Below are 27,212 nucleotides of genomic sequence, written 5' to 3' on the forward strand. Positions count from 1 at the left end.
AACCCGTGGGTTACCCACAGTTAAATTTTGCAGGTATAGAAGCAAAATTGAAGCACAATAACCTTATTGTGAATAAACAGATAATTAAATCAGAAATAAAATCACTAGGGAAAAGAGCCTATCCTTTCAGATCAAAAGGGTATTAGAATAGGACTCAAGTTTACTAATCTTTGAAGAGCAAAACACTCAAACACTTTATGATTACTGCTCATGACCTTTAAGCTAACAGAACTTAGGTGAATGCATAAAATATATATTTGTTATGGAAGTTATTTTAAGTATTTCAGATCTCTAAACAATTAATGAAGTAAAGAATACACATACTTACTACACACATTCTGACTGTTCCCATTTCAGTACATATAATGACAAACCTAACATTTTAAAATATTGAACATTTGTTTCAAAAATGAAGAGCTAATATGGCTTACCATTTCTGGCAAAATTTGCAATTGCTAATGCTCCAGCAAGCTGTAGCTGGTGGTTATTTGATGGAATCCAGGATAATACCCTTTGAAACACATTACCTTTTCCTCCTTCAAATAATTTCTGCATGGACTCATCTGGTGGCAAATGAAACAAAAAATATGGGGGGAGGAATTAAATATTAAATAGGAATCCAGATTCCTAGGTTTAACTAAGAAACTACATAATTCACAAATTATAGTCTATAAAGGGAAACAGACATGACTCTTAAAATTAATTTTTTACTAAAAACTGGGCCAGAGAATATAGAATTTTTTACAGTTAAGTCATAGCCATCCTAGCTTTAAGTCCTTTGGTGCCACAGCTGTCTCTTGTGACAGTTCTTTAAATATTCAAAGATAGTGTAGACACCTCTTTTTCATGTTCATTATTTCTAATTCTCTCCATGATGTAATCCAGGTTTCAAACTTATGGCAACGACAGGATTAAATGAGACAGAAAAATGAGAAAATGTCTATCAGTATCTATAAAATTAACAAATTTTTTATTAAACATTTATTTATGTATTCATATGAGAGGATTCACCAGAGACAGAGTAGGGAACAGAACAGGCAGACTGACTGAAATACACTGCTGAGGGGAGCCGCGGGCAAGTCAGGAGAGGTCTGCTGCGCCATGTGGGTAGCTTCTTGGCTGGGGATCGAACTTTTGCTGCAGTGGCTGCGGCTAGCTTCATAGGTTGTATCTATACCCCTTGCACCACCAGGGAGGGCCAAAATTAACAAAATTTAAAATCTGACAACCATGTTATTTGGTCATTAGAAATTATAACTCACCACCAAGAAGTAATAAAACCATTAGATCTGAAGCAGTTTTGAGCTCAGCAGTGTCATCCTCTTTGTCACTATTTACTTTCTGTTGAACAATCTCTAGAAGACATTCTACTAGGCCCGCTTCAACCAACTGTAGCTTAATAACATCTAAAGAAAATGTGAATAAAACAATCAAAATTTGAAATGAATTAATTCTGGCAAAGTAATCCTTTATGAATAACCAAGATAGTGCGTATTTTTGATAACACATTTAAATGATTTCATTTTCAAAAGGGAAGTATCTGATACTACAGTTCAAATGTACAAAACCTTATTTCATTTTTGTATTTGAAATTATGTTGCCTTCCACAATATCTGGTAGCACCAAATCAAAATGATTCTCAGCTCTTTTGGCAAGTAATCACATTATTCCATTCATATTTTAGATATTATAGTCATGCTTAAAAGGCAATATAAAATATCCCTAACTTTAAAATTAATCACACATTCCTTAATTTACAAGATTAAGACTATGTTTTTTGAAATCTGACAACCATTAAATATATCCACTAGTGGAGTTTGAATAAAAAGTTTACTGAAAAATAAAGTGCTATTAGTAAATTTCAAACTATACTAAAAGTGTAATGGATTCATATTTGTTAATATGTTACATTTTCAGGGCAGTTAACATATCGGTAACTTTGATTTTTAAAAATCATGCTATTAAAAAGGGGTTTTAGGTTCACATTAATTTGACACTTTCTTGATAATAGGCATAAAGTGGTTTAGTATATATTATATTGTTTATTCATAGAAATAGTTTTGAAAATTTCCATAATGAAAAACTTACATGTTTCTTGATGAATAACCAACAAAATACAAAATTTTAGAGACAAAATTTACATTCCAATTAAATTTTCAAAATTATGTTCATAGCAAACTCTACTCTCATGCCAATTTTGCTTCTAACCCTAATATTTTAAATGTCTTTTCACTATAAAAATTTATTTATTTATGATTTTATATTTGCATCCCTATTGAATTACCCCATTAGAGTAGATGGGGATCCACAAAGGTATTTTAACTGATAATGGCATAACTAAGTGCTTTGAGTGTATCTGATATTGCTTAAATTCTATTTAGCTGACCTTAGAAATGCATTTTCTATACAGAAATTTTATAATTTAAATTTTATTTTCCAGTTGGCTTTTAGTCATTGCTTTGCCTTTTAAATTGCACATGTACATATCTATAGTAAAGGCAGTTTCAGCTTGCTAGCTGAAACACTTTTTTTAATCTTAAGATATCTTCCTTTAAGCAATTTTAATGCATAAAAATTTAACTTTTATGTCACCAGACAACTGACCTTAAGTATCTCGGAATACATAGCACTTTCAACTAAGAACATACTTTTAAGAGGTATTTTGCACTGAGTTATGCTGAAAGAAGGCTATTTCTTTGGATGCATAATGCGAGGACTGAAAATGTGTAATGACTAGAATTGAAAGTTACGATAAAAAAGTCTTCATATTAAAACCCCTGAATTACTGAAGTCTCAATTAAACATTGGAATCAATTTTCCTTCTCCTAGCAGGAAAACCTAAGATACTATTCTAAAGATCAATGGTGACAGAAAAATGTCATGATAAGGCTAGTCCACCAACAAGTTTTAAGAGGTATTAATCTACTGCATAATTATAAAAAGAGGTGAAGAAGGTGAAGGGAAACACTGCCATTTTGAAAAACTGCTAGGATTGTTACAGCTGGCATAATATTGACTGAAGGTCACAATAAAAATTTCATTTGGCCAGACCACCACATGAAAAGAAAAGAAAATTATCCCTTAAAAATAAGTTCTGGGCCTCCCCGGTGGCGCAGCGGTTGAGCGCTGGTTTGCGAAGCCGCCAGCAGCCTCTGCAGCGCCAGTTCGATCCCCGCCAGCGGGCGAGGATCCCACATGGTGCACAGGCCTCTTTTTTTTTTTAAAGATTTATTTTTATTTATTTATACGCTTGTATAAATACTGGGTACAGTCAGAAGCGCGGGAGGGTGGGAGAATCCACCAGGGCCAGAGCGGGGAGAAGAGCAGGCAGAAGGACCGAAGTACACTGCTGAGGGGAGCAGCGGGCTGCAGGAGAAGTCTGCGCGCCATGTGGGACCCTCCTCCTTGGCCGGGGAGCAGCCCGGTATAGAACCAGTGCTGCAGAAGCGGCAGGCAGCTTCGCAACCCGGCACTCAACCGCTGCACCTCTTCTGCTTGCTCTGCTCCCCGCTCTGGCTCTGGTGAATTCTCTCACCTTCCCGCACTTCTGGCTGTACCCAGTGCTTGTATAAAATAAATAAATAAATAAATAAACAAACAAACAAACAAATCAATCAATCAATCAATCAATCAATCAATCTTAAAAAAAAAAAAGAAAACACCTAGGCATCTTTAAAAACAATAGTAAGTTCTAAGGCATTTGGAAAATTTTAAGTGTGTAAAGATTAAAGCTTACAGATCTCCCTTTTCTTGAACATAGGTATATGTGGCAGGCTTAAGTTGCCTTACTGAGGACAAGTAGTAGGGCATTATGCCAAAGCATAAAACCGAAAATATACTTAGCACCATCATCAGCCCAAGAACATCTTCTATCTTTATCACTACCATATATTTGTAGTTACAAATCTTTTCTAAATGGTGAAAAAAATCACACAAAGTGTTTACAATATGTAGTTAAGCTTAGTCAACTATGATTAAGCAAATAATGATGTAACTAACACCTACATCAAGAAATTTGTATGGAGAGCAAAGGAAGGGAGCACAATGAACTACTGTGGAGGATTATTGGGACTTCTGTGGTGCATTTGGTGTGTTTATATTTATAGAGATGTGAGTCTACATCTCAATCATATTCAGTGTTGTAAACAGCATTACCTCAATCAAAAATAAAACAATGAAGAAAATGGTTGTTATTAAATAGCTAAACAAATAAAACAAGGAAAGAAATTCATTGCCAATGACCTACCTGTACAGGCTCTCTGTGCAGTCTCACTTCCTATTACAAATCCTTCCCTCCACCCCTCACTCAAAATACTACCATGATTTTATGGTAAGCCAACCATACTTTTCTACATAGTTTCACCAAATGATCCTTCCTAAAAGCTAGTTTGATTTTACATATGCAATCTTAATGTATTTATCAGTGTTGTCTTCTTTCTTTCAACATATAAAATTTATGCATAGTATCAATGATCATTTCTAAAAGCTAGTTTGATTTTACAACTGCAATCTTTCATATTTATCAGTGCTTTTTCCTTTCAACATTATTGATGATTCATGCATTTAGTCGATTATAGCCTTATTTATTCTTTTTCATAACTTTTTCAATATTCATCATTTATTTCTTTTTGATAAATTATTCCTTTTCATATTTCCCATTATACGAATAAACTATGCTTTATTTATTCTACTAGTAGTTGTTTCCAATTTTCACTGTTTATAAATAACATGGTTATTAATACCTTGTGTTGCTAATGTACACATTTCTGTGAATAGCGTCAACAGCAGAATTGCTACATCATCGGGAATGCGCATCTACAACCATGAAGACATTTGTGGGTATATGTATAAAAGTGAGACTGATGGACAGTAAAGAATTTCCATATTTAATATTACATCCAAATTACTTTACAAAATTGATACACCATTTCAAATTCCTACCAACAGTGAAATAGGATTCCTATATTGCAACATGAACTCTACCACTTGTTGGGGTCTTGTGTCTGCCACTCTATTTGGCATGAGGTAGTTATTTCAGTATAGTTTTAAAAACTATCTCGCTCATTAGGAGCAAAAATGAACACATTTTTCATGTCTTCTGAATACACTCTTTGGTTAATTGTTCAAATCTGCGGCCAATTTTTTAACTGAATTATTTGATTTTTTTGGTTGTTGAATTGTATGAGGTTACCGTGGGTATCAATGCCTTATCAGATTTATTTGTATAATTATTTGTATAATTATTTTTCCCTATTTACTATGATTTTTATTTAATCATTTATTTTGCTATATAGTTTTTTTTTTGATTGAAAGAATCCTGTTTATTTCTGCTCTTTACTCCCTTGCTTTGGTGAGTCACTAAAAACAACTTCACTGTCAATATGGAATGTATCAACAATTTTTACTTCTATGCACTAATAACTTTGAAGTCTTCTACCTAAGTCTTTAATCCATTTGCAATTTAATTTTATGCATGGTATTAGAAAGTAATCCAATGTCACTATTTTAGGTGTGGCTTTTCAACTTTCACAGCTGCATTTTTGTTCTGGAAGTTTTTTCACAGATTAGGTGCAGCCATATGCATGGATTTATTTCTTCAATTTGTATTCTGTTCCACTGGTCCATTTATCTATTTTTCTACCAATATCATCTGCTTTTAATACTATTACTTTACAATAATGTTTGAAGTCAAGAAATAATACCTCTACTTGTCTCCATTTGTTCTTAAAGTAGTTTTTGAAATTCAAAGTCTTTTGTAGTTCCAATAAATTTCAAAATTTGTTCATTTTCATTGAAAAATATTGCAGATATTTTTATGGCTGTGTTAAATTTTTACTGCACTTTAAGCAAGATAGTCATTTTTGATTATATGATTAGTAATTGTCCCCATCTATGAGCATGTGATATGCAGTTTATGAAACTAAATCCCTTAATAATTCTCTTATAGATGTCTTTACTTCTATTGTGAGGTAGATCCTGTGGTACATAACTCTCTTACTCTCTAAATTTCTTTTAATACTCATTTGTTGTTTGCATATTAAAAAGTTATATATTTGTTTATTTTGTATATGGCCACTTTGCTGAATTTGCTTATTGTTACTTTTTTTTTAAGATTTATTTATTTTTGCATACAAGAGCTTGGGTGTACGCCAGAGTTGTGAGGTGGGGAGAGGATTCACTAGAGAGAATAGGGAGCTAAACAGGCAGATCTACTCAAATACACTGCTGAGGGGAGCAGCAGGAGAGACAGGAGAGTTCCACACCATGGGGGTTAGACCCTAGCTGGGGATCGAACTTGTGTTGCAGCAGCTACTGGTAGCTTCATAGTGCTGAGACTTAACCCCTTGCACCATCAGGGTGGCCCCTGTATTGGCTTAATGTTTCTAAAAAATTGTTTGATAGCATCTTTAGGATCTTATATATATAAATATCTCCTTGCAAATAATGATAGTTCAACTTCTTGTCGATCTGAATTTTCTTTATTTTCTGTGTTAGTCTGATCGTTCTGGTAAAAACCTCCAGTACAAAGTTAAACTGAAGTTGTGACAAGTGGACATCCCTAATTTATATGGACCTTAAGAAGAAAAATTTCAGTTTTTCAACACTAGTATTTTATTTGTTATTGGTTTATGACCTATGGCCTTTGTAAGACTGAAATAGGTTCCTTCTATTCCTATTATTAATATGTACTTGTAATAAATGGGTGCTGTATATAACCAAATGGCATTCTCTGCATATCCTTATGATTTTTGACTTATCTATACTAGAGATAATATTTGGGTGTCCCAAATTGAAACCACAGAGTACACACAATCAAATACCCATAATCCACCAACATTATATTTTGTGTTTCCTTCCCTCTTTTTTTTTTTTTTTAAAGATTTATTTATTTATGCATACAAGAGCTGGAATACAGGCCAGAGGTGTAGGGGGTGAGAGGACTCACCAGAGACAGAGTGGGAAACAAAACAGGCAGATCGACTGAAACACACTGCTGAGGGAAGCAGTGGGCGAGTCAAGAGAGGTCTGCTGTGCCATGGGGGTAGCTCCCTGGCTGGGATCAAACTCGTGCTACAGTGGCTACAGACAGCTTCATAGGTTGCATCTTAACCCTTGCGCCACCAGGGAGGCCCCCCCTTTTTGTTTTTTTTTCTTCCCAACTCCCCACCATTCTGGATGCTTCAGTTACAGGTTAATTTTAAAGGTTGTCTGTAGCCAGGCTCACAAAGAAAAAATGGGAGAAAACACATATAAATAGGATCATAAATAAAAGGAAAATCACAACAGACTCTGTTGAAATCAAAAGAATAATCAGAGATTACTATGAACATATGTATGCAAACAAATTCAACAATCTAGAAGACATGCACAAATTCCTAGAATGATATAATCATCCAAAGCTTGATAATGAAGAGATACAACACCTAAATGAACCACTTACGAGCAGCAAAATTGAAGCAGTAATCAGAACACTCCCCCAAAACAAAAGCCCAGCACCAGACGGCTTCAAAAATAAATTCTACCAAACGTTCAGAAATGAATTAGTGCCTATGCTACACAAACACTTTCAAAAAATTGAAAAACAAAGAATACTACCAAGTAAGTTCTACAAAGCCAACATTACACTAATGCCAAACCAATCAAAGACAACACAAAAAAAGAAAATTACAGGCCAATCCCTAATGAACACTGATGCAAAAATCTTCAACAAAATCCTTGCCAACAGAATCCAACAATGCTTCAAAGGGATAATACAACACCATCAAGTGGAATTTATTCCAGGGGCAAAAGGATGGTTCAACAAAAGAAAATCAATCAGTGCAATCTAACACATCAACAAAAAGAAAAATAAAAACCATATGATCATATCAATAGGTGCTGAGAAAGCATTTGACAAAGTCCAACATCCATTTATGACGAAGGCCCTTGAAATTCTCGGGATGGAAGGAACATACCTTCACATGATAAAAGCCATACATGATAAACCCACAGCTAATAGTATTCTAAAGCTGAAGAAGGCCTTTCCTTTACAATGAGGAACAAAACAAGGAAGCCCTCTCTCAACACTGTTCTTCAATATAATACTGGAGGTCCTAGTCAGAGCAATAAGACAAGAGAATGACATACTGGGAATAAAAATAGGGGAAGAAGAAGTAAACCTATCAGTATTTTCAGATGATATGATAATATATAGAGAACCCTAAAAATTCCACAGAAAAACACCTCAAAATAACCAGTTTAGTAAAGTAGCAGCATACAAAATCAACACACAAAAATCAGTAGCCTTCCTATACACAAACAATCTAAAGAAGAAGAAATAAAGAAAACCATCACTTTTATAATTGAAAGAAAAAAAATCAAATACTTGGGAACAAACCTAACAAAAGAGGAGAAGGACATATACAAAGAAAAAACACATGAAATAAACAAAAGAAGACACAAAGAAATGGAAAGACATCCCTTGCTCATGGATTGGAAGAATTAACATTATTAAAATGGCCATCCTACCAAAAGCAATATACAAATTCATGGTAGTCCAAAAAAAATCTCAATGACATTCTTTAAAGAAATAGAATAAATACTGATGAATTTCATATGGAACCACAAAAAAACTGCAAAAGCCCTCCTGATGAAAACAAAGGAGAATGGAGATATTATACTTCCAACTTCAAACTATACTACAAAGCCATACTAATTAAAACAGTATGGTATTGGAACAAAAAACAGACACATAGACCAATGTAACCAAATAGAAAGCGCAGAAATAAAGCCACACATAAATGGAGAACTAATCTCTGACAAAGGAACAAAGATTATGCAATGGAACAAGGACAGTTTGTTCAATAAATGGTGCTGGGAAAACTGGACCACCACATGCAAAAGAATGAAACTAGACCAATACCTCTCACCATACACAAAAATCAACCCAAGATGGATACAAGATCTGGACATAAGATCCAAAACCATAAAATAGATGGGAAAAAATATAGGTAAAACAAACAAGACATACATCTCAGTAACATCTTTAAAGACCCATCACCAAAGCAAAGAAAGTCAAGGAAAAGATAAATGCCTGGGATTACATCAAATTGAAAAGCTTCTGAGCAAGAGACATTAAGCAAAACAAAGAGACACCCCACTAATTGGGAAAAAAATCTTTGCACTCCATACAACTGATATGGGATTGATCACAAAGATATACAAAGAACTTACACCACTCAACAAGAACAAAGTAAACAATCCAGTCAAGAAATGGGCATAAGATGGGCCTCCTGGGTGGTACAGTGGGTTGAGCGCAGTACTGTGAAGCTGTCTGCAGCCTCTGCGGCTCCAGTTTGATTCCTGGCCAGCCAGGAAGATTCCCATGTAGAGACGCGGACCTCTCCTGTCTTGCCTGCTGCTCCTCTCAGCAGTGTACTTCGGTCCTTCTGCCCTTTCTGCTCCCTGTTCTGTCTGGTGAATTCTCTCACCCTCCTGTACCTCTGGCCTGTGCCCCAGTGCTTGTAAAAATAAATAAACTTAAAAAAAAAAAAAAAAGAAATGGGCAGAAGAACAAAAGACACTTCTCCAAAGAGGAAATGCAAATGGCCAACAGGTATATGAAAAAATGTTCAACATCCCTTATAATGGGGGAAATGCAAATCAAAACCACATTGAGATACCACCTTACACCAGTAAGAATGGCACATATCAAAAAAAACTAGCAACAACAACTGTTGGTGAGGATGTGGTGAAAAAGGAACTCTCCTGCATTGCTGGTGGGAATGCAAACTGGTCCAGCCACTATGGAAAACTGTCTGGAGGTCTTCAGGCTACTAAATGGGAGCTATCATACGACCCAGCAATTCCATTCCTAGGGATCTACCCAAAGGACACAAGAACATTGATTCAATAGAATACCTGCACCCCTATGTTTATTACAGCACTATTTAAAATAGGTAACACCTGACACAACCCAAATGCCCAAAAATAGATTAAGAAGATGTGGTATATACACACACTTCAGCAATCAAAAAAGATAAACTCATGCCATTTGCAACAACATGGATGGAGCTAGAAGGAATTATACTCAGTGAAATAAGTCAGAAGGAAAAAGAAAAATATCAGGTGGTTTCACTTTCAGGAGGAATAGAGGGGAACCAAATAAGATTATCAGTGGATAAAAATAAAAACAATACAAAGCACAACAAACATTACAAAACAGACAATTATAAACCAGAGACATCCTGCAGGAGAGGAGGAGGGAGAGGGATCAGAGGGATGGAAGGAGGAGCACAGGGGACTGTGGTGATGGAGCACTAGTGAATTGGTGAAGGAAATTCTATGAGAACAACACCTGATGGGGGAGAGGTAAGCAAACATTGTTTAAAAATGCACAATGGTGTAAAATATATATAAATTTAAAAAAATTAAAAAAAGAAAGCTTGTCTTTATATGAAACTTAGTTTATTAGATACTCTATATTCCACATAATACTAACACCACCTGGTATTTATCACCTTCTGGCTTATTTTACTTAGCAATATTACTTTCAGTTCCATCCATATTGCTATAAATGGATGAGATCTCTTTTAATCACTGAATAATGTTTGATTGTATATATATATATATATATATATATATACATACACACCCCCCCCATATCTTCTTGATCTGCCCATCCGTTTTTAGGTATGTATGTTTTTCCATTTGGCTGTATGGTGAGCACTCAAAAACATGGGATTGCAAGTTTCCTTTCAAATCAGTATTTTCAATTTTTTAGAGGAAATACTGGGTCATATGGTATATCCATTTTTAATGTATTAAATCACATCCACACTGCTTTCAAAAGGGCCAGACCACTCTCCTTTCTCACTAACAGTGCAGCAGAGTTTTTTCTCCCCATCCTTACCAGCACCTGTTTCAGATCTTTTAAATATAAATCATTCTCACAAGGTATGAGATTGTATTTCACTTTGGTCTTTGATTTGTAATTCATCTTAGTTATGGTTTCTTTCACTATGAAGAAGCTTTTTAGTTTGATATAGTTAACCCAGTTCTTTATGTTTTGTTTTCTTTGCAGTTGGGGTAGAATTCCTAAAGAATCACTGAAACTTATGTCATGTAATGTTATGCTTTGTTTTGTTCTGTGTATTTTATGGTTTCTGGTCTTAAACTAAGCCTTATATAGATTTTGGATTGATTTTTCTGTATGGTGTGAGATATGGTTTAGTTTTATTCTTTTTATGCAGCTGTCTGTCCAGTTTTACCAACACCATTTATTGAAGAAGCCATCCTTGTTTCAGTGTATGTTCTTGGATCTGTAGTCATAGATTAACATTCCATATAGATGTGGGTTTATTTTTGGGTTCTCAATTCCATTTCATTGGTCTGCGTGTCTCTCTCTTTTTTTTTCTGCACTATGCTGTTTTTTATTATAGCTTTACAAAAAAATTGAGATCTGAAAGTGTGATACCTCCATTCTCTTTCCTTTTGTCAGAACATTTCTGCTACCTTTTGTAAATTCATATAAACTTCAGTTATGCTTATTTCAGTTCTTGGAAAAAAATACCATTGGTATTTCTATAGGAATTGTATTGAATGCACATTACTAACTTAAGGAAGATGACTATTTTGAAAGTGTTAATTTTCCCATCCACAAGCAGTGTTAATTTTCCCATCCATTTCTTTGTGTCATCTGTTTCTTTAACTATGGCTTATACTTTTGACTGTATGGGTCTTTAACCTCCATTTTTAATGTTTAATCCTAGGATATCTAATTCTTTTTTGGTGTGACTATAAATGCAATTGCTTTCTTAATTTCTTCCTCTTCCATTTCATTGTCTGTATATAGGAATGTAACTGATTTTTATTGCTCTTATACCCTGCTGCCTACTAAGCTGATTAACTATAGATATTTTTCCTCCATGGAGCCTGAGGTCTCTTTACACGTATCATATAACATGTAAATGATGATAGCTTTAATTCTTCCCCATTTTGGATTTGTTGATATCCTTCTCTAGTTTAATTGTTCTAGTTAGAATATTCAATAGTATGTGAATAATAATGGTGAGTAGACATCCTTGTAGCAGATCTAAGTACAAAATCTATTTTTCACCATTGGGAATGATATGTTGTAGGTTTGTTGGAAATGTATTTTATTATGTTAAGATATGTTCAGTTTAACCCCAGTTCTGAGGATTTTCATCATAAATAGCTGGAACTTATTAAATGCATTCTCAGCATCTATTGATATGACCACATGGCTTTTAATCTTTCATGTTGATGTAGTGAACTGTTACCCTAAACAGTGTTTCTTTATAGGTTATCAGTTTCTTTCAGCTTATTTTTTTCTTTTTCTTCTACTCTTGGAAGCATTATTATGTGTCTTGCTGTAGATTCCCTTTTAGGTAGCTTATTGTTCTTTTAGCTTTCTGTATTTCTGAACGCATTTTCATTTTTCAATTTTGGGAAGGTTTCTTCAATTATTTCCTTACATAGTTTTTCCAGGCATCTTTTTTTTTGTCTTATCCTTCTAGGTTTCCTGTGATTTTATTTCCTTTCTTCACGGTGTCAGATAATTCTTGTCTTTTCTTCGTGTCGTCTTTATCGATATTGATTCTTTTCACATCTGCATCTTCAAGATTACGGATTCATTATTCCACATGGTCTATTTCCATGGCTTTCTCCAGTGCTTTTAATGTGCTCCATTGGTCTTTTTAGTGTTCTGCATTTGTTTTTTTTTTCTTTTTTTAAGTTTTAAAGATGTTCTGTTTGCTGTGTTATTCTTAGCATTTGTTTGCATTTCTAAGTTTTCCTGTATATATCTGACCTTTTACTGATTTTTCTTTCTATTGTTCTAAATCATTAGTTTTCTTAATTTTGGCATTTTGAATTCTTTATCTGATAGAAAGAACACTTTTCCATATCTGTGTTATTTGGGTTCTGGAGATTGGTTTTCCTTTTGTGGTATATTTTCCCCTGATTATTTGTTTTTTCCACTTCTCGTTGGCTTTCGGGTTTGCCTTGCTAAAGATATGGCTTTTCTTGGGTGTGGTTCTTCCTCTTCCACTATTCTGGGTGTTTACCATGTGATGGGTACAGTACCAGGGTCCTACCCAGGTGTAGATCCTGGCATGCAGTGAGCTGGTGGTGCTTCTGGATGACTGGGCTTGTGGGCAGGGCCTCGATCGGCCTCCCCCAGTATAGGTCCCAGTAAATGGTGCAGTGGCTGTGCCAGCTAGGGTGCCTGAGGGCGTTGAGTGGAAACTTAAGATGGTGTGCTGGTGTAAGTCCAGGCGAGCTGTGTGGTGGTGGGTCTGGCTGTCTCCATATAAATTTAATCTTTATTTTTGTAGTTAAGATGTATTCCATTAATTGATTTAAGTAACTCAAACTATCCCTGCATACCAGAGATGAATTATAATTTATAATGGCATATAATCTTTGTGACAGTTAAATTCTATTTGGAAACAATTCGTTGAATGCTGCATCAATGTTCATCAAGTGTATTTGTATATAATTGTGTTATATTTCTTTGATTTTGGTATTGAGTTAATGCTGACATCATAAGATATATTAAAATGATTCCTTCTTATATTTTTAAAACAAATTTAAGTGAGTTATCAATTGTTCCTTAATAGTTTCATAAAATTAATTAAAGTAAGTCAAGAAAACCATCCCTTTTATCACTGAAACAAAAAAAAATCAAATACTTCAGTATAAATCTAACAAAAGAGGTGAAGGATCTATACAAAGAAAATAATACACTGTTAAAAGAACTAGAAGACACAGTGAAATGGAAAGACATCCCCTGCTCATGGATTGGAAGAACCAACTTTATTAAAATGGGCATCCTATCAAAAGCAATATACAGATTAGACGCTATTCCAATAAAAATCTCAATTAACATTCTTCAAAGAAATAGAATAAATACTGATGAAATTCATATGGAACCACAAAAAACTGTGAATAGCTAAAGCCCTACTGATAAAAACAAAGGAGAAAGGAGGTATTACACTTCCAAACTTCAAGCCATACTACAAAGCCATAATAATTAAAACAGTTTGGTACTGAAACAAAAACAGACACACAGACCAATGGAACCAAATAGAAAGCCCAGAAATAAAGCCACACTTATATGGGCAACTAATCTTTGACAAAGGAGCAAAGAACATGCAATGGAACATGGACAGTTTGTTCAATAAATGGTGCTGGGAAAACTGGACCACCACATGCAAAAAAATGAAACTAGATCACTACCTCACACCATGCACAAAAATCAACTCAAAATGGATAAAAGAACTGGACATAGACCTGAAACCATAAAATATATAGAAAAAATATAGGTAAAACACTACAAGGCATATATCTAATAACATCTTTAAAGACTCATCATCCAAAGCAAAGAAAGTCAAGGAAAAGATAAAACACCCGGGATTACATCAAATTGAAAAGCTTCTGAACAGCAAAAGAGACATTAACCAAAATAAAGAGACACCCACTGACTGGGAGAAAATTTTCGCACTATATACAACTGATAAGGGACTGATCACAAAGATACACAAAGAACTCACATGACTCAACAAAAACAAAGTAAATAATCCAGTCAAGAAATGGGCAGAATAACTTAAAAGACATGCAAGAAGAAATGCAAACAGCCAACAGGAATATGAAAAAACGTTCAACTTCCCTTATAATCAGGGAAATGCAAATCAAAACCACATTGAGATACCACCTTCCACCAGTAAGAATGACAAATATCAAAAAAACTAGCAACAACAAATGTTGGTGAAGATGTGGTGAAAACGGAACTCTCCTACATTGCTGGTGGGCATGCAAACTGGTCCAACCACTATGGAAAGCTGCCTGGAGGTTCCTCAGTCTACTGAAAATGGAGCTACCATAGTACCCAGCAATTCCACTCTTAGGGATTGGCCCAAAGGACACAAAAACATTGACTCAAAAGAATACCTGTACCTCTATGTTTATCGCAGCACTGTTTACAATATGTAAAACCTAGAAACCCAAATGCCCAAAAATAGATACCTGGATCAAGAAGATGTGGTATATATACACAATGGAATATTACTCATCAACCAAAAAAGATAAAAGCATGCCATTTGCAGCAATGTGGATGGAGCTAGAAGGAATTATAGGCAAACCAAATAAGACATCAGTGTAAAAAAAAAAAAAAACACAACTAAGCAAAAGCAGACAATTATAACTTAGAGACACACTGCAGAGGAGGAGGAGGGAGAGAGATCAGAGGAAGGAAGGGAGGAACACAGGGACCTGAGGTGATGGTACTAGGGTGCATTGGTGAAGGAAATTCTATGGGGACTTCATCTGATGGGTTGGGGGGAAGCAAATAATGTTCAAAAATGAACAATGATGTAAAAAATTAAAAATTAAAAAATATACTAAAGAAGCCATCTTGGTTTTTTGCCTTTTTTTGGGTTAGAATACTTTATTACTGATTCAACTATCATGATTGCATTGGCTTATTCAGTTCATCTGTTCCTTCCTATATTCACCTTGGTAGATTATGTTGATCTAGAAATTTATACATTTCTTCAAGGTTATCAAATTTATAGGTATATATATCATGACATTTTGTATGTCTGTGATATTTATAATGACTTTTCCTCTTTTTTTGTGATTCTGTTTATTGTTTTCTGTTTTGCTCTTGTGTTAACTTAGCAATAGCCTGATCTATTCTCTCTTAATGAATCAGCTATTAGGTTCATTGATGTTTTTGTAGTCTTTTAGATTACTATTTCATTTATTTCTATTTTTATTATTTTCTTCATTCTAGTAATTTTGGTTTTGTCTTTCTCAAGTTGTTTGGCATATGATATTAGATTGCTTATTTGGGTTTTCTTTTTTTTTTTTAATATGTCTCTATTCCAACTATCTTCTCCCTCATGACCACCTTTCCTCCATTCCATAAATTTTGGTAAATTATATTCTCACTTATATATGCTTCAAGGGATAATTTTATTTCTGTATGATTTCCTCTTTGATCCACTAGCTGCCAAGCAGAATGCTATTTAATCTCTATGTATTCACAGATTTTCTGGTTTTCCTTTTTGTTTTTTTCCTTTATAGTTGATTTCCAGTTTTACAGTATAGTGGTCAGATAAGGAACTAGGTATAAATTTGATCTCTGTGGTTTTGTTGACAATTGACTTGTGTTCCAAGATACAGTCTATAAGATATGCCATTGCGGACTTGTTACCAGAACCCAGCTGTCAGGCAGGAGACTCCTCAGTCAGCAGGAGCTGACAGCAACAGTGGTGTTCTCTCACCTTGCTGCTCCACCAAAAGTCAGTAGTGGCAGTTGCTCCTCTGAGTCCAGTAACTGCCCTATTAATTCCTGGATCATGGAGTGGACCAATCAGGTCTGAGCTATTAACTGATTGGTGCTAAATGGTCCAATCAGCCAAAGGATTGAAAAACAGCCCAATCAGACTTGTGAGTATAGCACCCTGAAAGGTAATATAAGCCAGCATCAGAGGAAGCTGGAAAAAAAACAAACTGTACAAATCTTTGATGAAGCAAGAGGAAGACTGTGTACCTGGACTCTGAGGAAAGAGCAAAGAAAAAGGGCCAGAAGCTGAGAGAAGAAAAAACCATCTAGAAGCTGATCTCCAAGGAGGGAAGGGAGATGGAGACCTCTGTCAGAGACAGAGACTCAGAGAGCCTCTGGTCCTGTTTCACTTGGCCTCTGGTCCTGTCTCTGACATTGCCTGAAAGGAGCACCAAGGCCTGGTGTCACAAAGAGCTGTTAACACTTGGAGTGTTGGGACCTCATTGGTGGCGCAAGGGGTAAAGGGTGAGCCCTATGAAGCAATTCGTAGCTACTACAGCACAAGTTTGATCCCCAGCCAATGAGGTGACCCATGAGACACAGGGCAAGCTAGGAATTAGGCAGTTTTAGGGACAGTGCAGGAGGGGACCTCTGAAAAAATTAGGGAGGCTTCAGAGATAAGGACAACCAAGGGAATATAACCAATTCCACGAGGAAAAACAAACATCCCAGGACCAAGGACAACATTGTTAACGCTCGTCCTGATTTCCTTCAGGTGGTAAAGGGAGGCAGAGATTGGAGAAATGGAGAGTGGTTTAATTTATGGACACATTAGAAGGGCAGCTGTTTAACTTCAATGCAGGGATGTTCATCCAGAGGACTGGGCCATAAAGATAAAGATGCAACAAATGGGGAAAGACAAACCTGTTCGATAAGGAATGTGAAGATCCCCCGCTCAGTAGCAAATTAAGTGAAACAGCCAAGAACTAACCAATCACAAAGAGACTGGTGGAGCTTTAGAATAATTAGGGAAAGAAGGTATATATTACCTGAGACACGACTCCACATTGGCTTCCTTGCCCCTCCCAGGCCTGGTTCCCTGGCCTGGGAGTCCCACTTTATTTCTGTTCTTTTTCTCCTCAATAAACTTTTTCTTTCTCTAAACAAACCTGCCTCTTCTCGCTTGCTTGGAAGTTCCTGCTGCGGCTTCGTGAGACACCAACCCGTGGGGGTCTAGTGGCTGGGGCTCAGCGCTGCCCCTGCAGCCTGGGGTCTGTTCCTGGCTGGGAGACTAGGCCTGACAATTCCGGTATCACCCACATGGCACAGCAGACCTCTCCTGTCTTGCCCACTGCTCCCCTCAGCAGTGTATTTCATTAGATCTGCCTGTTCTGCTCCCCACTCTGTCTCTAGTGAATCCTCTACCCCCAGTTCTTGTATGCTTAAATATACCTTTATTTTTTATTTATTTTTTTAAATAGAGGCATGTTTTTATTTGTTTGTTTGTTTATACATGCACTGGGTACAGTCAGAAGTGCGGGAGGGTGAGAGAATTCACCAGAGCCAGAGCGGGGAGCAGAGCAGGCAGAAGGACCGAAGTACACTGCTGAGGGGAGCAGCGGGCAGCAGGAGAGGTCTGCACGCCATGTGGGACCCTCCTCTGATGGCCAGGGAGCAGCCGGGGATCGAACCGGCGCCGCGGAGGCCGCGGGCAGCTTCGCAACCCAGCGCTCAACCGCTGCGCCACCAGGGAGGCCCTTAAATAAACCTTTAAAAAAAAAAAAAAAAAACACTTGGTGTCTCTGACACTGCCTCAAGGGGACCAGTAGTTGCCATCTCTATTGGCCAGTGCTATCTGGCACTCCTGGTGACAGGTGATCAGTACTCTGCTTCTACTTCTCTAGACACAATCTAGGTGAGATAGCCAGCCACTTGTGGCTAGAGTAAACTCTGTTCCCATTTGTAAAATAAACTTCATGGTTGTTCCCGGAGCCTGAGGCTATAGCCCATAGGCCCCTATTGTATGGGTATTGCATTGTTAGAGCCCTGGGTTTTAGGTTTTGGCCTTTTGGGGTTTTTTTGCAGCTATCTTGTCTTAGAGCTGAGCAGGTGGGTGGCCATGCTGGCCTATCCTATTCCCCTGCTCTTACCACATATCCCTGTTTCAGTTGGTACCCAAGATAATAAAAGTAACAATGCTACTCAATACAAAAGGTAATACCATGAGGAGCAGTCCATTACAATTAAAGTTACATTAGTTTTCAAAATAGCTATTGTAAAGCCAATCCACATTTTCAAGAGAGAATAATTAGTCCTTTTTATCTCAAACATTTCAATTCCTCAACTGCTTTGCACGCCCAGTGAGTTCTGGTCTCCAGTTCATCTTTTAGAGCCTTCTTTACTCTCAAATGATGTACCCAAGGTTTTTTCCTACAAGCTTCAAAGTGTGTGTGGTTAACAACACAGCATGAGGACCAGACCATTTTTCAAAAAATGGGCTTGGGCATCTCTTCTCTGCTAGGTCTTAGGTAAGACCTGATCCATTGAGTGGAAACCTCATCACCTTATTCTTCATCAACACCATACTTCTTAATCACCATTTGTCTTTTCTCTTCTTTCCTTGGTCCTTCATTTCTCCTATTTTGCCCATTTTCCATTTTCCAATGTTTACATGAATCTCTACTTTGTTCTTTCATGGGCCTCTTTTTTTTTCCATATTTTTATAACTTCTCCCATTTCTTGTTTCTAATCAAGGGCATTTGTTTTTCCAAAGGCCTTCCTTTCTACAATACACATATTTATCTCCCCTTGCATTTCTCTTATTTCCCCCTCTCTTTTTCTTCTGAATCCTGCCCTGTACTATCTTTCCACAAATACCAATAAAGGCCTAGGTGTGCTTTCCTCCCTTCCACTGTTGACTCTGAATGCAATGCCCACTAACTGCAAATGAATCATTTTTATAGCACCCTCAATCTTAGTTTACTTTCTCTTTATATGTGGAGAACTCTGGTCAATAAATGTCATATTTACCATTTTAGCATTTTCCTGGTGCATCAGGGTTTACATCTGTGTATCTGCTGTATGCTTGCATAATTTGTTCTAAAAACTCCAAAGTATCCTCAATCACATTTTGATTTACCTTTAGGATTTTACCAAAACTCTTGTTTTGGGATCACCTGCATCAGCCCTACTAACACAGGCACTTTTGGTAGTGCTTCAACATTTCCATGTCTCCATCATTGGGATCCCAGCTAGTATCTACCAAAGGAACAGCCTCCTCTAATTCTGGGTTACCTATATCTTCCAAGTGGAGAAGACCAGCTTCTTCCCTAGCCTTTCCCAAGATTATCCTTTGTTCATCACAAGTAAGTAACATATTTAACATAGATTGTATGTCTGCCCAACTTGGGTGATGGGAGGCAAAAATTGAGGCAAACAAATCTGCCATCTTTTGGGGGTCCTTCTGGTATGAAGGAACAGAGTTTTTCCAATTTAAGAGATTCCTCTGGGGAAAAGGGATCATAAGAACAGTAATATTCAGCAGGCTGATCCTGTTCATTCACTCTCCCAATTGGGAATTGATGAACAGGGAACTGTCCTTCCCCAGACCAGTTCCCTTGGCCAAAATGGGTGCCTTGTCTAGTGAGAGAAGTCAAAGTCTTACTGCTGGGGTGGAGTGAAGGGGTGAGGCTTGTGGAGCCTTCACTGGCCTCATGGGCAGTATTTTCCACTGGTGGATAAAAGGTTTCTATTAAGTGGCAGTCCTCCTCTTCCTGTTCTTCTTTGTTACCACTATCAGGAAAAGACTGGTCTCCTTTCCACTGGGCCATGAAATGGCCCCCAAAAAGGGACTTGCCCGTCCCAAAACCCTGTTTCTGGAGGGCAATTTGTATCTGCTCTTGCATTTTTATAATAGAATGTTTGTTTTGGGGCCTCCCTGGTGGTGCAGGCGGTTGAGTGCCGAACTGTGAAGCTGTCCACAGTCTCTGCAATGTGGGTTCCATCCAAGCCGACTGGTGAGAATCCCGCATGGTGAAGCAGACCTTTCCTATTTCGCCCACTGCTCCCCTTAGCAGTGTATTTCGTCAGTCTGCCTGTTGTGTTCCCTGCTGTCTCTGGTGAATCCTCTCACCCTCCCGCGCATCTGGCCTGTACCCTAGTTCTTGTATAAAAATAAATAAATCTTCAAAAAAATATATAGAATGTTCATTTCCTTTTGCACCAAGTAGCATTTGTACTACCATACCTAAGAGGAATCACAGAAACAAAAATACAAAATTTTTGTCTGTAACTGGCTCCAACTATAGGTCCATATGATCTCCAATAGTATAAATATTACCTTGTTGATACTTTATAATACTTGTCAACCCAGAACCTATGGCAGAAGAAGCAGAAGAAGGGGGTGAAGGAAGGAGAACTTCCCAAATTAACAATTGAACCTATGGCTTCTTCAGTATTCTTCCCAAATCAAACCCTGTCAGATGTCTTGCAAACTGCTTGTGTGCTTCAAGGTGACAAGCACTATGAGAGGATCCATGGGGTTGGTCAACCACAGATGTCCAGTCCCACCAGAGCCACCAAACGGAACAGGTGTGGTCAGGGCAGGAGTATGGGATAGGCCACCATGGCTGCCACCTGCCTGGGCTCTAAGACTCAAGGGAACTGCCAAAAAGCACCAAAAGGCCAAAAGGCCCAAAAGCCAAAACCAAGGGCTAGAGCAATACAATACTCATACAATAGGGATCTATGGGTTAGAGTTAAACAAAGGACAATGCCCAGTAATAGGACAGGGCACTGTCTGTGGGTTCTCCCCCATGCACGCAACTGTAAGAGATCTCAGGGAACAACAAACATGGGGTTTATTTTACAAACAGGGGAAAAAAAGAGTTTACTCTAGCCACAAGTGCCTGGCTTTCTCCCCCAGAGAGTGTTCACAGAAGTGCAAGCAGAGTACTGGTCACCTGTCACTAGGAATGCCAGACAGCACTGGCCAATAGTGATGACCACTACTGGCCCTCTCAAGGCAGTGTCAGAGAGTTAACAGCCCTTTGTGACACTAGGCCCAGAGCCTTGGTGCTCCTTTCAGGTGATGTCGGAGACAGGACAGAGGTCTTTGTCTTTCCTTCCCTCTTTGGAGGTCAGCTACTAGATGGTTTTTTTGTTATTTCAGATTCTGATCCTTTCTCTTTCTTCTTTCCTCAGTGTCCAGGAACAGAGCCTTCCCCACTTCTTTCTTCAGAAGCTAGAACAGTCTGTCTTTATTTCCAGCTTTTTCTGATCCTGGCTTATATCCTCTTTCAGGGTGCCAAACCAACAAGTCTGATTGGGACTTTTTTTTTTAAAGATTTATTTATTTATATAAGAACCGGGGTACAGGCCAGATGCATGGGAGGGTGAGAGGATTCACCAGAGACAGAGCGGGGAATGGAACAGGCAGACTGACCAAATACACTGCTGAGGGAAGCAGTGGGTGCGAAAGGAGAGGTCTGCCACACCATGTGGGACCCTTGCCGGCCAGCTGGGATCAAACCGGCACTGCAGAGGCTGTGAACAGCTTCACAGCACAGCTCTCAACAGCTTGCACCACCAGGGGAGGCTCTGATTGGGACATTTTTCAATCCTGTGGCTGACCAGACCATTTAGCACCCATCAGCTATTAGCTCAGACCTGATTGGTCCACTCCATGATTCAGGAAATAAAAGGGCGGATGCTGTGCTTTGAGGAGCAAATGCTACAAATGACATAAAAGGGCGGCTGGGCTCTGAGGAGCAACTGCCACAAATGACTTTTGGTGGAGCAGCAAGGTGAGAGAACACCACTGCTGCTGCTGACTCCCACCAGTGAGGTGGTTGAGTTTCAGTGAAAGACCTGAAAATAAAAGTGCATGTAACAGTTTTAGTAAAGTGTTTTGTAACTGTCTGTTAAACCTACTGGCGTTAGCTCCTGATTTAGAGCTGCTGTTTCCTTATTTACACATTGTCTTGTTGAATTTTCCATTATTGTAAATGGGGTATTAAGTTTACCTTGTTAAGACCATGCTGTTATCAATATCGCTCAAGTTCTGTTATTGCTTTGTGATTCTTGGTGCTGTATCCTTTCATGCAAAAACAAGTGTTATTTCTTCTTGTAACGGATCCTTAATCAAAATATAAAGTCCTCATTCTCTTTTTATCTCTGTTAGTCGAAAATATAAGTATATTTGTTCCTGAAATATTTTGGGTTGCCATTTGCTTGTATGAATGTCCTCAGTCCTTAAATTATGTCTATTCTTCCCTTTGTTGGTGAGTTTTTACAAGCAGCTGAAGGTTCGGTTTCTTTGAAAGCTACATCTTTTGAATTGTGAGTTATTTACATTTAAGTAAATGGTGTGTCAAGCCATTAACATTTAAGATGCTTATTGATTTATAAATCTTTATTGTCTATGGATTTTGTATTGGTTTGCTTTTTTTGTTTTGGTCAGGGCTTCCCAATGGTTTTGTTGTTGTTGTTGTTGTTGTTGTATTTGCTTCGTTAGGGCTTTTTCCCCATTTTTTAATGTGTTACTTCTATTATTTTTTGTTCCAGGGTTCTACTGAGGTTACTGTATGATGGCATAGCTGTGTGACCTATTGGACTGTTTGATCTCTGATTCTAATGGGCTACATTGTTACCTTCATGGTTATTAATTTAGGTCTCTTTTTACTTGATATTCATTGGTCTGTTGTTATATAATAATCCCATTGTTTCATGGATATATGCAGCTTGGAGTTGATATATTCTTTCACTTTTTGCTTAACACTGAAGCTCCTTATTCTTCCTTCTATCTTGATTGCTAATCTTTCCAGGTAGAGGATTCTTTGCTGGAAGTTTTTTTCTTTAAGTACTTTGAATATCTCTTTTTATTCCCTTGGTGCTTGTAACATTTCTGTTGAAAATGCGAATAGTCTGGTTGGTGATTTCTGTTAGGTTACACATTTTTATCTTTATTAGTATTCTTTGCTTATCGCTGGTTTTCTACAGCTTTATTATTATGTGTCTTGGTGCACATTCATGTGGTATTATTTTGTTTGTAATTCTTTGGGACTCTTGGGTCACAACTTCTGGTTAATTTCTCAGCGTAAGATTGTTTCAGTGATTGTTTCTTTGAATATGTTTTCTGTGCCTTTCTATTATTCTTTTCTTTCTGGGATCCCGGTGATATGGATGTTATTTTTAAGTTGTGCAAAGTGCTCTTATACTGCTTTCATTTTTTAAAATAGCCTTTTCTCTAATTTTTTCTATTCTATGTTCTCCAGTATTGTTTTTTCACGTGCATTCATTAATTTCATTGCTTCTTTTTGCCTTCTATTAAGGACCTCAAGTGATTTTTTTTAAATCCGTTATAAGGTTTCCTAACTCCATTATTTCTGAATGTAGACATGTCATATTTTCATTATCTTACCTGTTATTTTAAATCTCCTATTTTCTTTAAGTTTCATTTTTCCTTTAATTGTGACATCACCAGCATTGCTGCCCAGAATTCCCCCTTTCATCATGCTCCAGAACTACAACAAGGTCATGGTTATTTTGTTCTGGCTTTTTTTTTTTATATTTTATTTTATATAATTCTTACATCATTTTTCAACTTTGTACAATGTATGCATTTTCATTTTGGTTATATTCCCCATACAATTGCAACCCCCCTTATTTTGACTCTAGTCCTTTGTCTCCCCTTCCCTCCCTCCCCCTCGCCCCCATAGTGTGTCTCTGGTTTATAGTTGTTTGTTGATTTTGATTATTACTTTGCATTGATTAGTCTTTTTCTTGGTCTCTTATTTAGGTTTTCTAAATTCCTGCTATGAGTGATACCATCCGGTATTTTTCTTTTGTACTATGTTCGTTTATCTTCTCATTTTTCATTTTGTGTGGGTTTTAGTAAGGATGCATTTTTAACCTTTCTTTTTGTAGTTCTTGTATTATTTGTGGCACAGGTAGTAGGTCTGGCTTTTTTGTATTTTTTTTTTACTTATTTATGCATACATGAACTGGGGTGTAGGTCAGAGGTGCAGTGGGTGAGAGGATTCCCCCAGAGACACAGTGGGGAGCAGAACATGCAGATCTATAGAAATACACTGCTGAGGGGAGCAACAGGCGAGACAGGAGAGGTCTACTGCACCATGTGGGTTAGCTCCCTTACTGGGGCTCGGACTTGTGCCGCAGTGACTGGATGGAGCTAGAAGGAATTATTCTCAGTGAAATAAGCCAGAAGGAAAAAGAAAAATATCGGATGGTTTCACTTACAGCAGGAATATAGGGGAACCAAATAAGACATCGGTGTAAAAAAATAATAACAGTACAAAACACAACAAAGCAAAAATAGACAATTATGAATCAGAGACATACTGCAGGGGAGAAGGAGGGAGAGGGATCAGAGGGACTGAGGGAGGAGCATAGGGGACTGAAGTGATGGTGCACGGGTGCACTGGTGAAGGAAACTCTATGGGGACAACACCAGAGGGATGCGGGAGGCAAATATTTTTTAAAAATGAACAATAATGTAAAAATTAAAAAAAAAATATATAGAAGATTTGGATGTAAGACCTGAAGTCATAAAATACATAAAATAAAACACAGGTGAAATGTTTCAGAACATAATCTCCAGTAATATGTTTAAGGATCTTACCCCAACAGCAAGGAAAACAAAAGAGAGAATAAACAATTGGGACTACATCAAACTAAAAAGCTTTTTCACAGTGAAATAAAACATAACTAAAACAAAAGGACACCCTACTTAATGGGAGACTACATTTGCATACCATACATATGACAAGGAATCAATATCAAATATATATAAAGAACTAATACAACTCAAGAAAAACAAAACAATATAAATCAAAAAATGGGCAGAAGAACTAAACAGACACTTCTCCAAAGAAGACATATAGACTGAGAAGAGGCAAATGAAAAAATGTTCATCATGAGTTATCTTGGGGAAATGCAAATGAAGACCACAATGAGATACCATCTCACACATGCCAAGAATGGCCCAAATCAAGAAGACCAGAAACAACAAGTGCTTAAGAGGATATGGAAAGAAGAGAACCCTCCTACACTGCTGGCAGGTATGGAGAGTGGTCCAGCCCTTTTGAAAGCAGTATGGATGTGTCTCAATACATTAGAAATGGATCTGCAATATAGACCAGTGTTTCCACTCATAGGCATCTATCTAAAAATTTCAAAAACACTTACTTTGAAAGTCCTAGCACTTCCATGTTTACTGCAGAACCGTTACAGCTAATTATGGAAACATCATAAGTGCCCCAGAACAAATGAGTGGCTCAAGAAGATGTGGTATATATACACAATATATTATTTTTCACTGATCATAGAAGATCAACTCATGCTATTTGAGGCAACATGGATGGAGCTTGAAGGGATTATGCTAAGTGAAATAAGTCAGAAGAAGAAAGAAAAAATACTTAATGGTATCACTAACATGCAGAATACCGAGTACCTAAACTAAGAGCCAGATAAATGACAAGCTTAAAAACCAGCTCTTGAAAGCAGACTATAGAACTGAAGCATCCAGAGGCAGAAGAGGCTGGGTTAAGAACAAAGAGGGCTAGAAGGCCAATGGATTTTGGTAGTAAACTATGGATGATTTGGTGGTAGATGCACTGCTGACAATAACTGATGGGGATAACCCATCAGGGATATTATCTCAATTAAAAATTAATTAACAAAATAAATGATCCCAGCTCTTTACATTTCCTCCCTTCTGCTTTCTTTGTGTTTATGATTTTTTTCCTTCTCAATTACTGAAATGAATAGAGTTCACTGATTTCAGCTTTTTCCCTTTGTAATTATTTTAATTATTACCATTATGATAATTTAAAAAATAATTTAAAGCACAAAAAATTCCCTCTAGATAAGACTGCCTGAATCATATATGGATTGAGATAAAATATTTTCATTTTAATTTTTAGAAAAATTTCTTATTTTCATTATGATTTTTTCTGACTTCTGAAGTACTGTTTTCTTAATATTCAAAAACACAAGGATTTCCTAGTCATCATTTTGTTATTAGTTACTAGATAATCCCCTAAAGTCAGAGAACATAACCTAAGATTGCATTTTTTCATGAGTAAGTGGGTATTTTTTAATGTTTCATGCATACTATAAAGGAAATAACTGTGAACATGAGCAGTGTTTTACAACACGTTTACTGAATCAATTTTCATAAACCATGTGTTCACATTTTCTATGCTCTTATATTTATCTCCTTGTTCTATAAATTAGTGAGGCACTAGACTGATATTTATCCAATTATATTTGCAGATTTGTCTATTTCTGTTCCTAATTGTGAATAATTTTTCATATGATTTGGGGTTCATGTGTAATTGTTATAATTTCACATGAATTAAAGCATTTTACACTCTAAAATCATCTTCTCTAGCCACAGTAAGTCTTTTAATCTTAACTTTTATTTTAGCTGATATTAATATAATTAACACCTGCCATCTTTAGATTTGAATGTTATAATTTTTCAATACTTGTGTTCTTATCATTTTTTGTTCAAACTTTAAAGTCTTATATTTAAGAACTGTTGCAAGTACGGTTGGTTTTTAGAAATTCAGTTTAAATTGTTTTTACCTATTCTTTTAACTAAAACATATGGCTAGTACAATCTAATTACTGAAATACCATTTCCCAGCATTTTTATGCCCTCTTTATACCTCTTGCTCCATGTTCCCCTTTCTTTCCTCTCCTATTACTTTGAATTGATGAGGGGTATTTACAAAAAATATATTTCCGTAAATACTTCCATTAGTTTGGTAGTTAAAAACTTTTAAAAATTAACTGTAAGTAACATAAAGAGTTGAAATCATCTAACAGTATTTTCTCTCAAATAATACCAGGATCATGATAACCTGTAATACTTTTTTTACCTCCCTCAATATTT

General features: G+C 36.8%; 1 protein-coding gene across 1 annotated transcript in view; it reads right to left on the reverse strand.

The window, feature by feature from the left end:
* RAP1GDS1 (Rap1 GTPase-GDP dissociation stimulator 1) overlaps positions 1-27,212 on the reverse strand; it is a gene marked incomplete at both ends in the record, with an annotated part of 251,575 nt that overhangs the window by 79,123 nt on the left and 145,240 nt on the right. Inside the window, 2 exons of the mRNA XM_084232955.1 lie at positions 432-563; positions 1,263-1,406. Coding sequence (XP_084089081.1) covers positions 432-563; positions 1,263-1,406 — 276 coding nt within the window. The remainder of the gene's footprint in view (positions 1-431; positions 564-1,262; positions 1,407-27,212) is intronic.

This window comes from Talpa europaea (genome assembly GCF_964194135.1).
Source record: "Talpa europaea genome assembly, chromosome: 5".
NCBI lineage: Eukaryota > Metazoa > Chordata > Mammalia > Eulipotyphla > Talpidae > Talpa > Talpa europaea.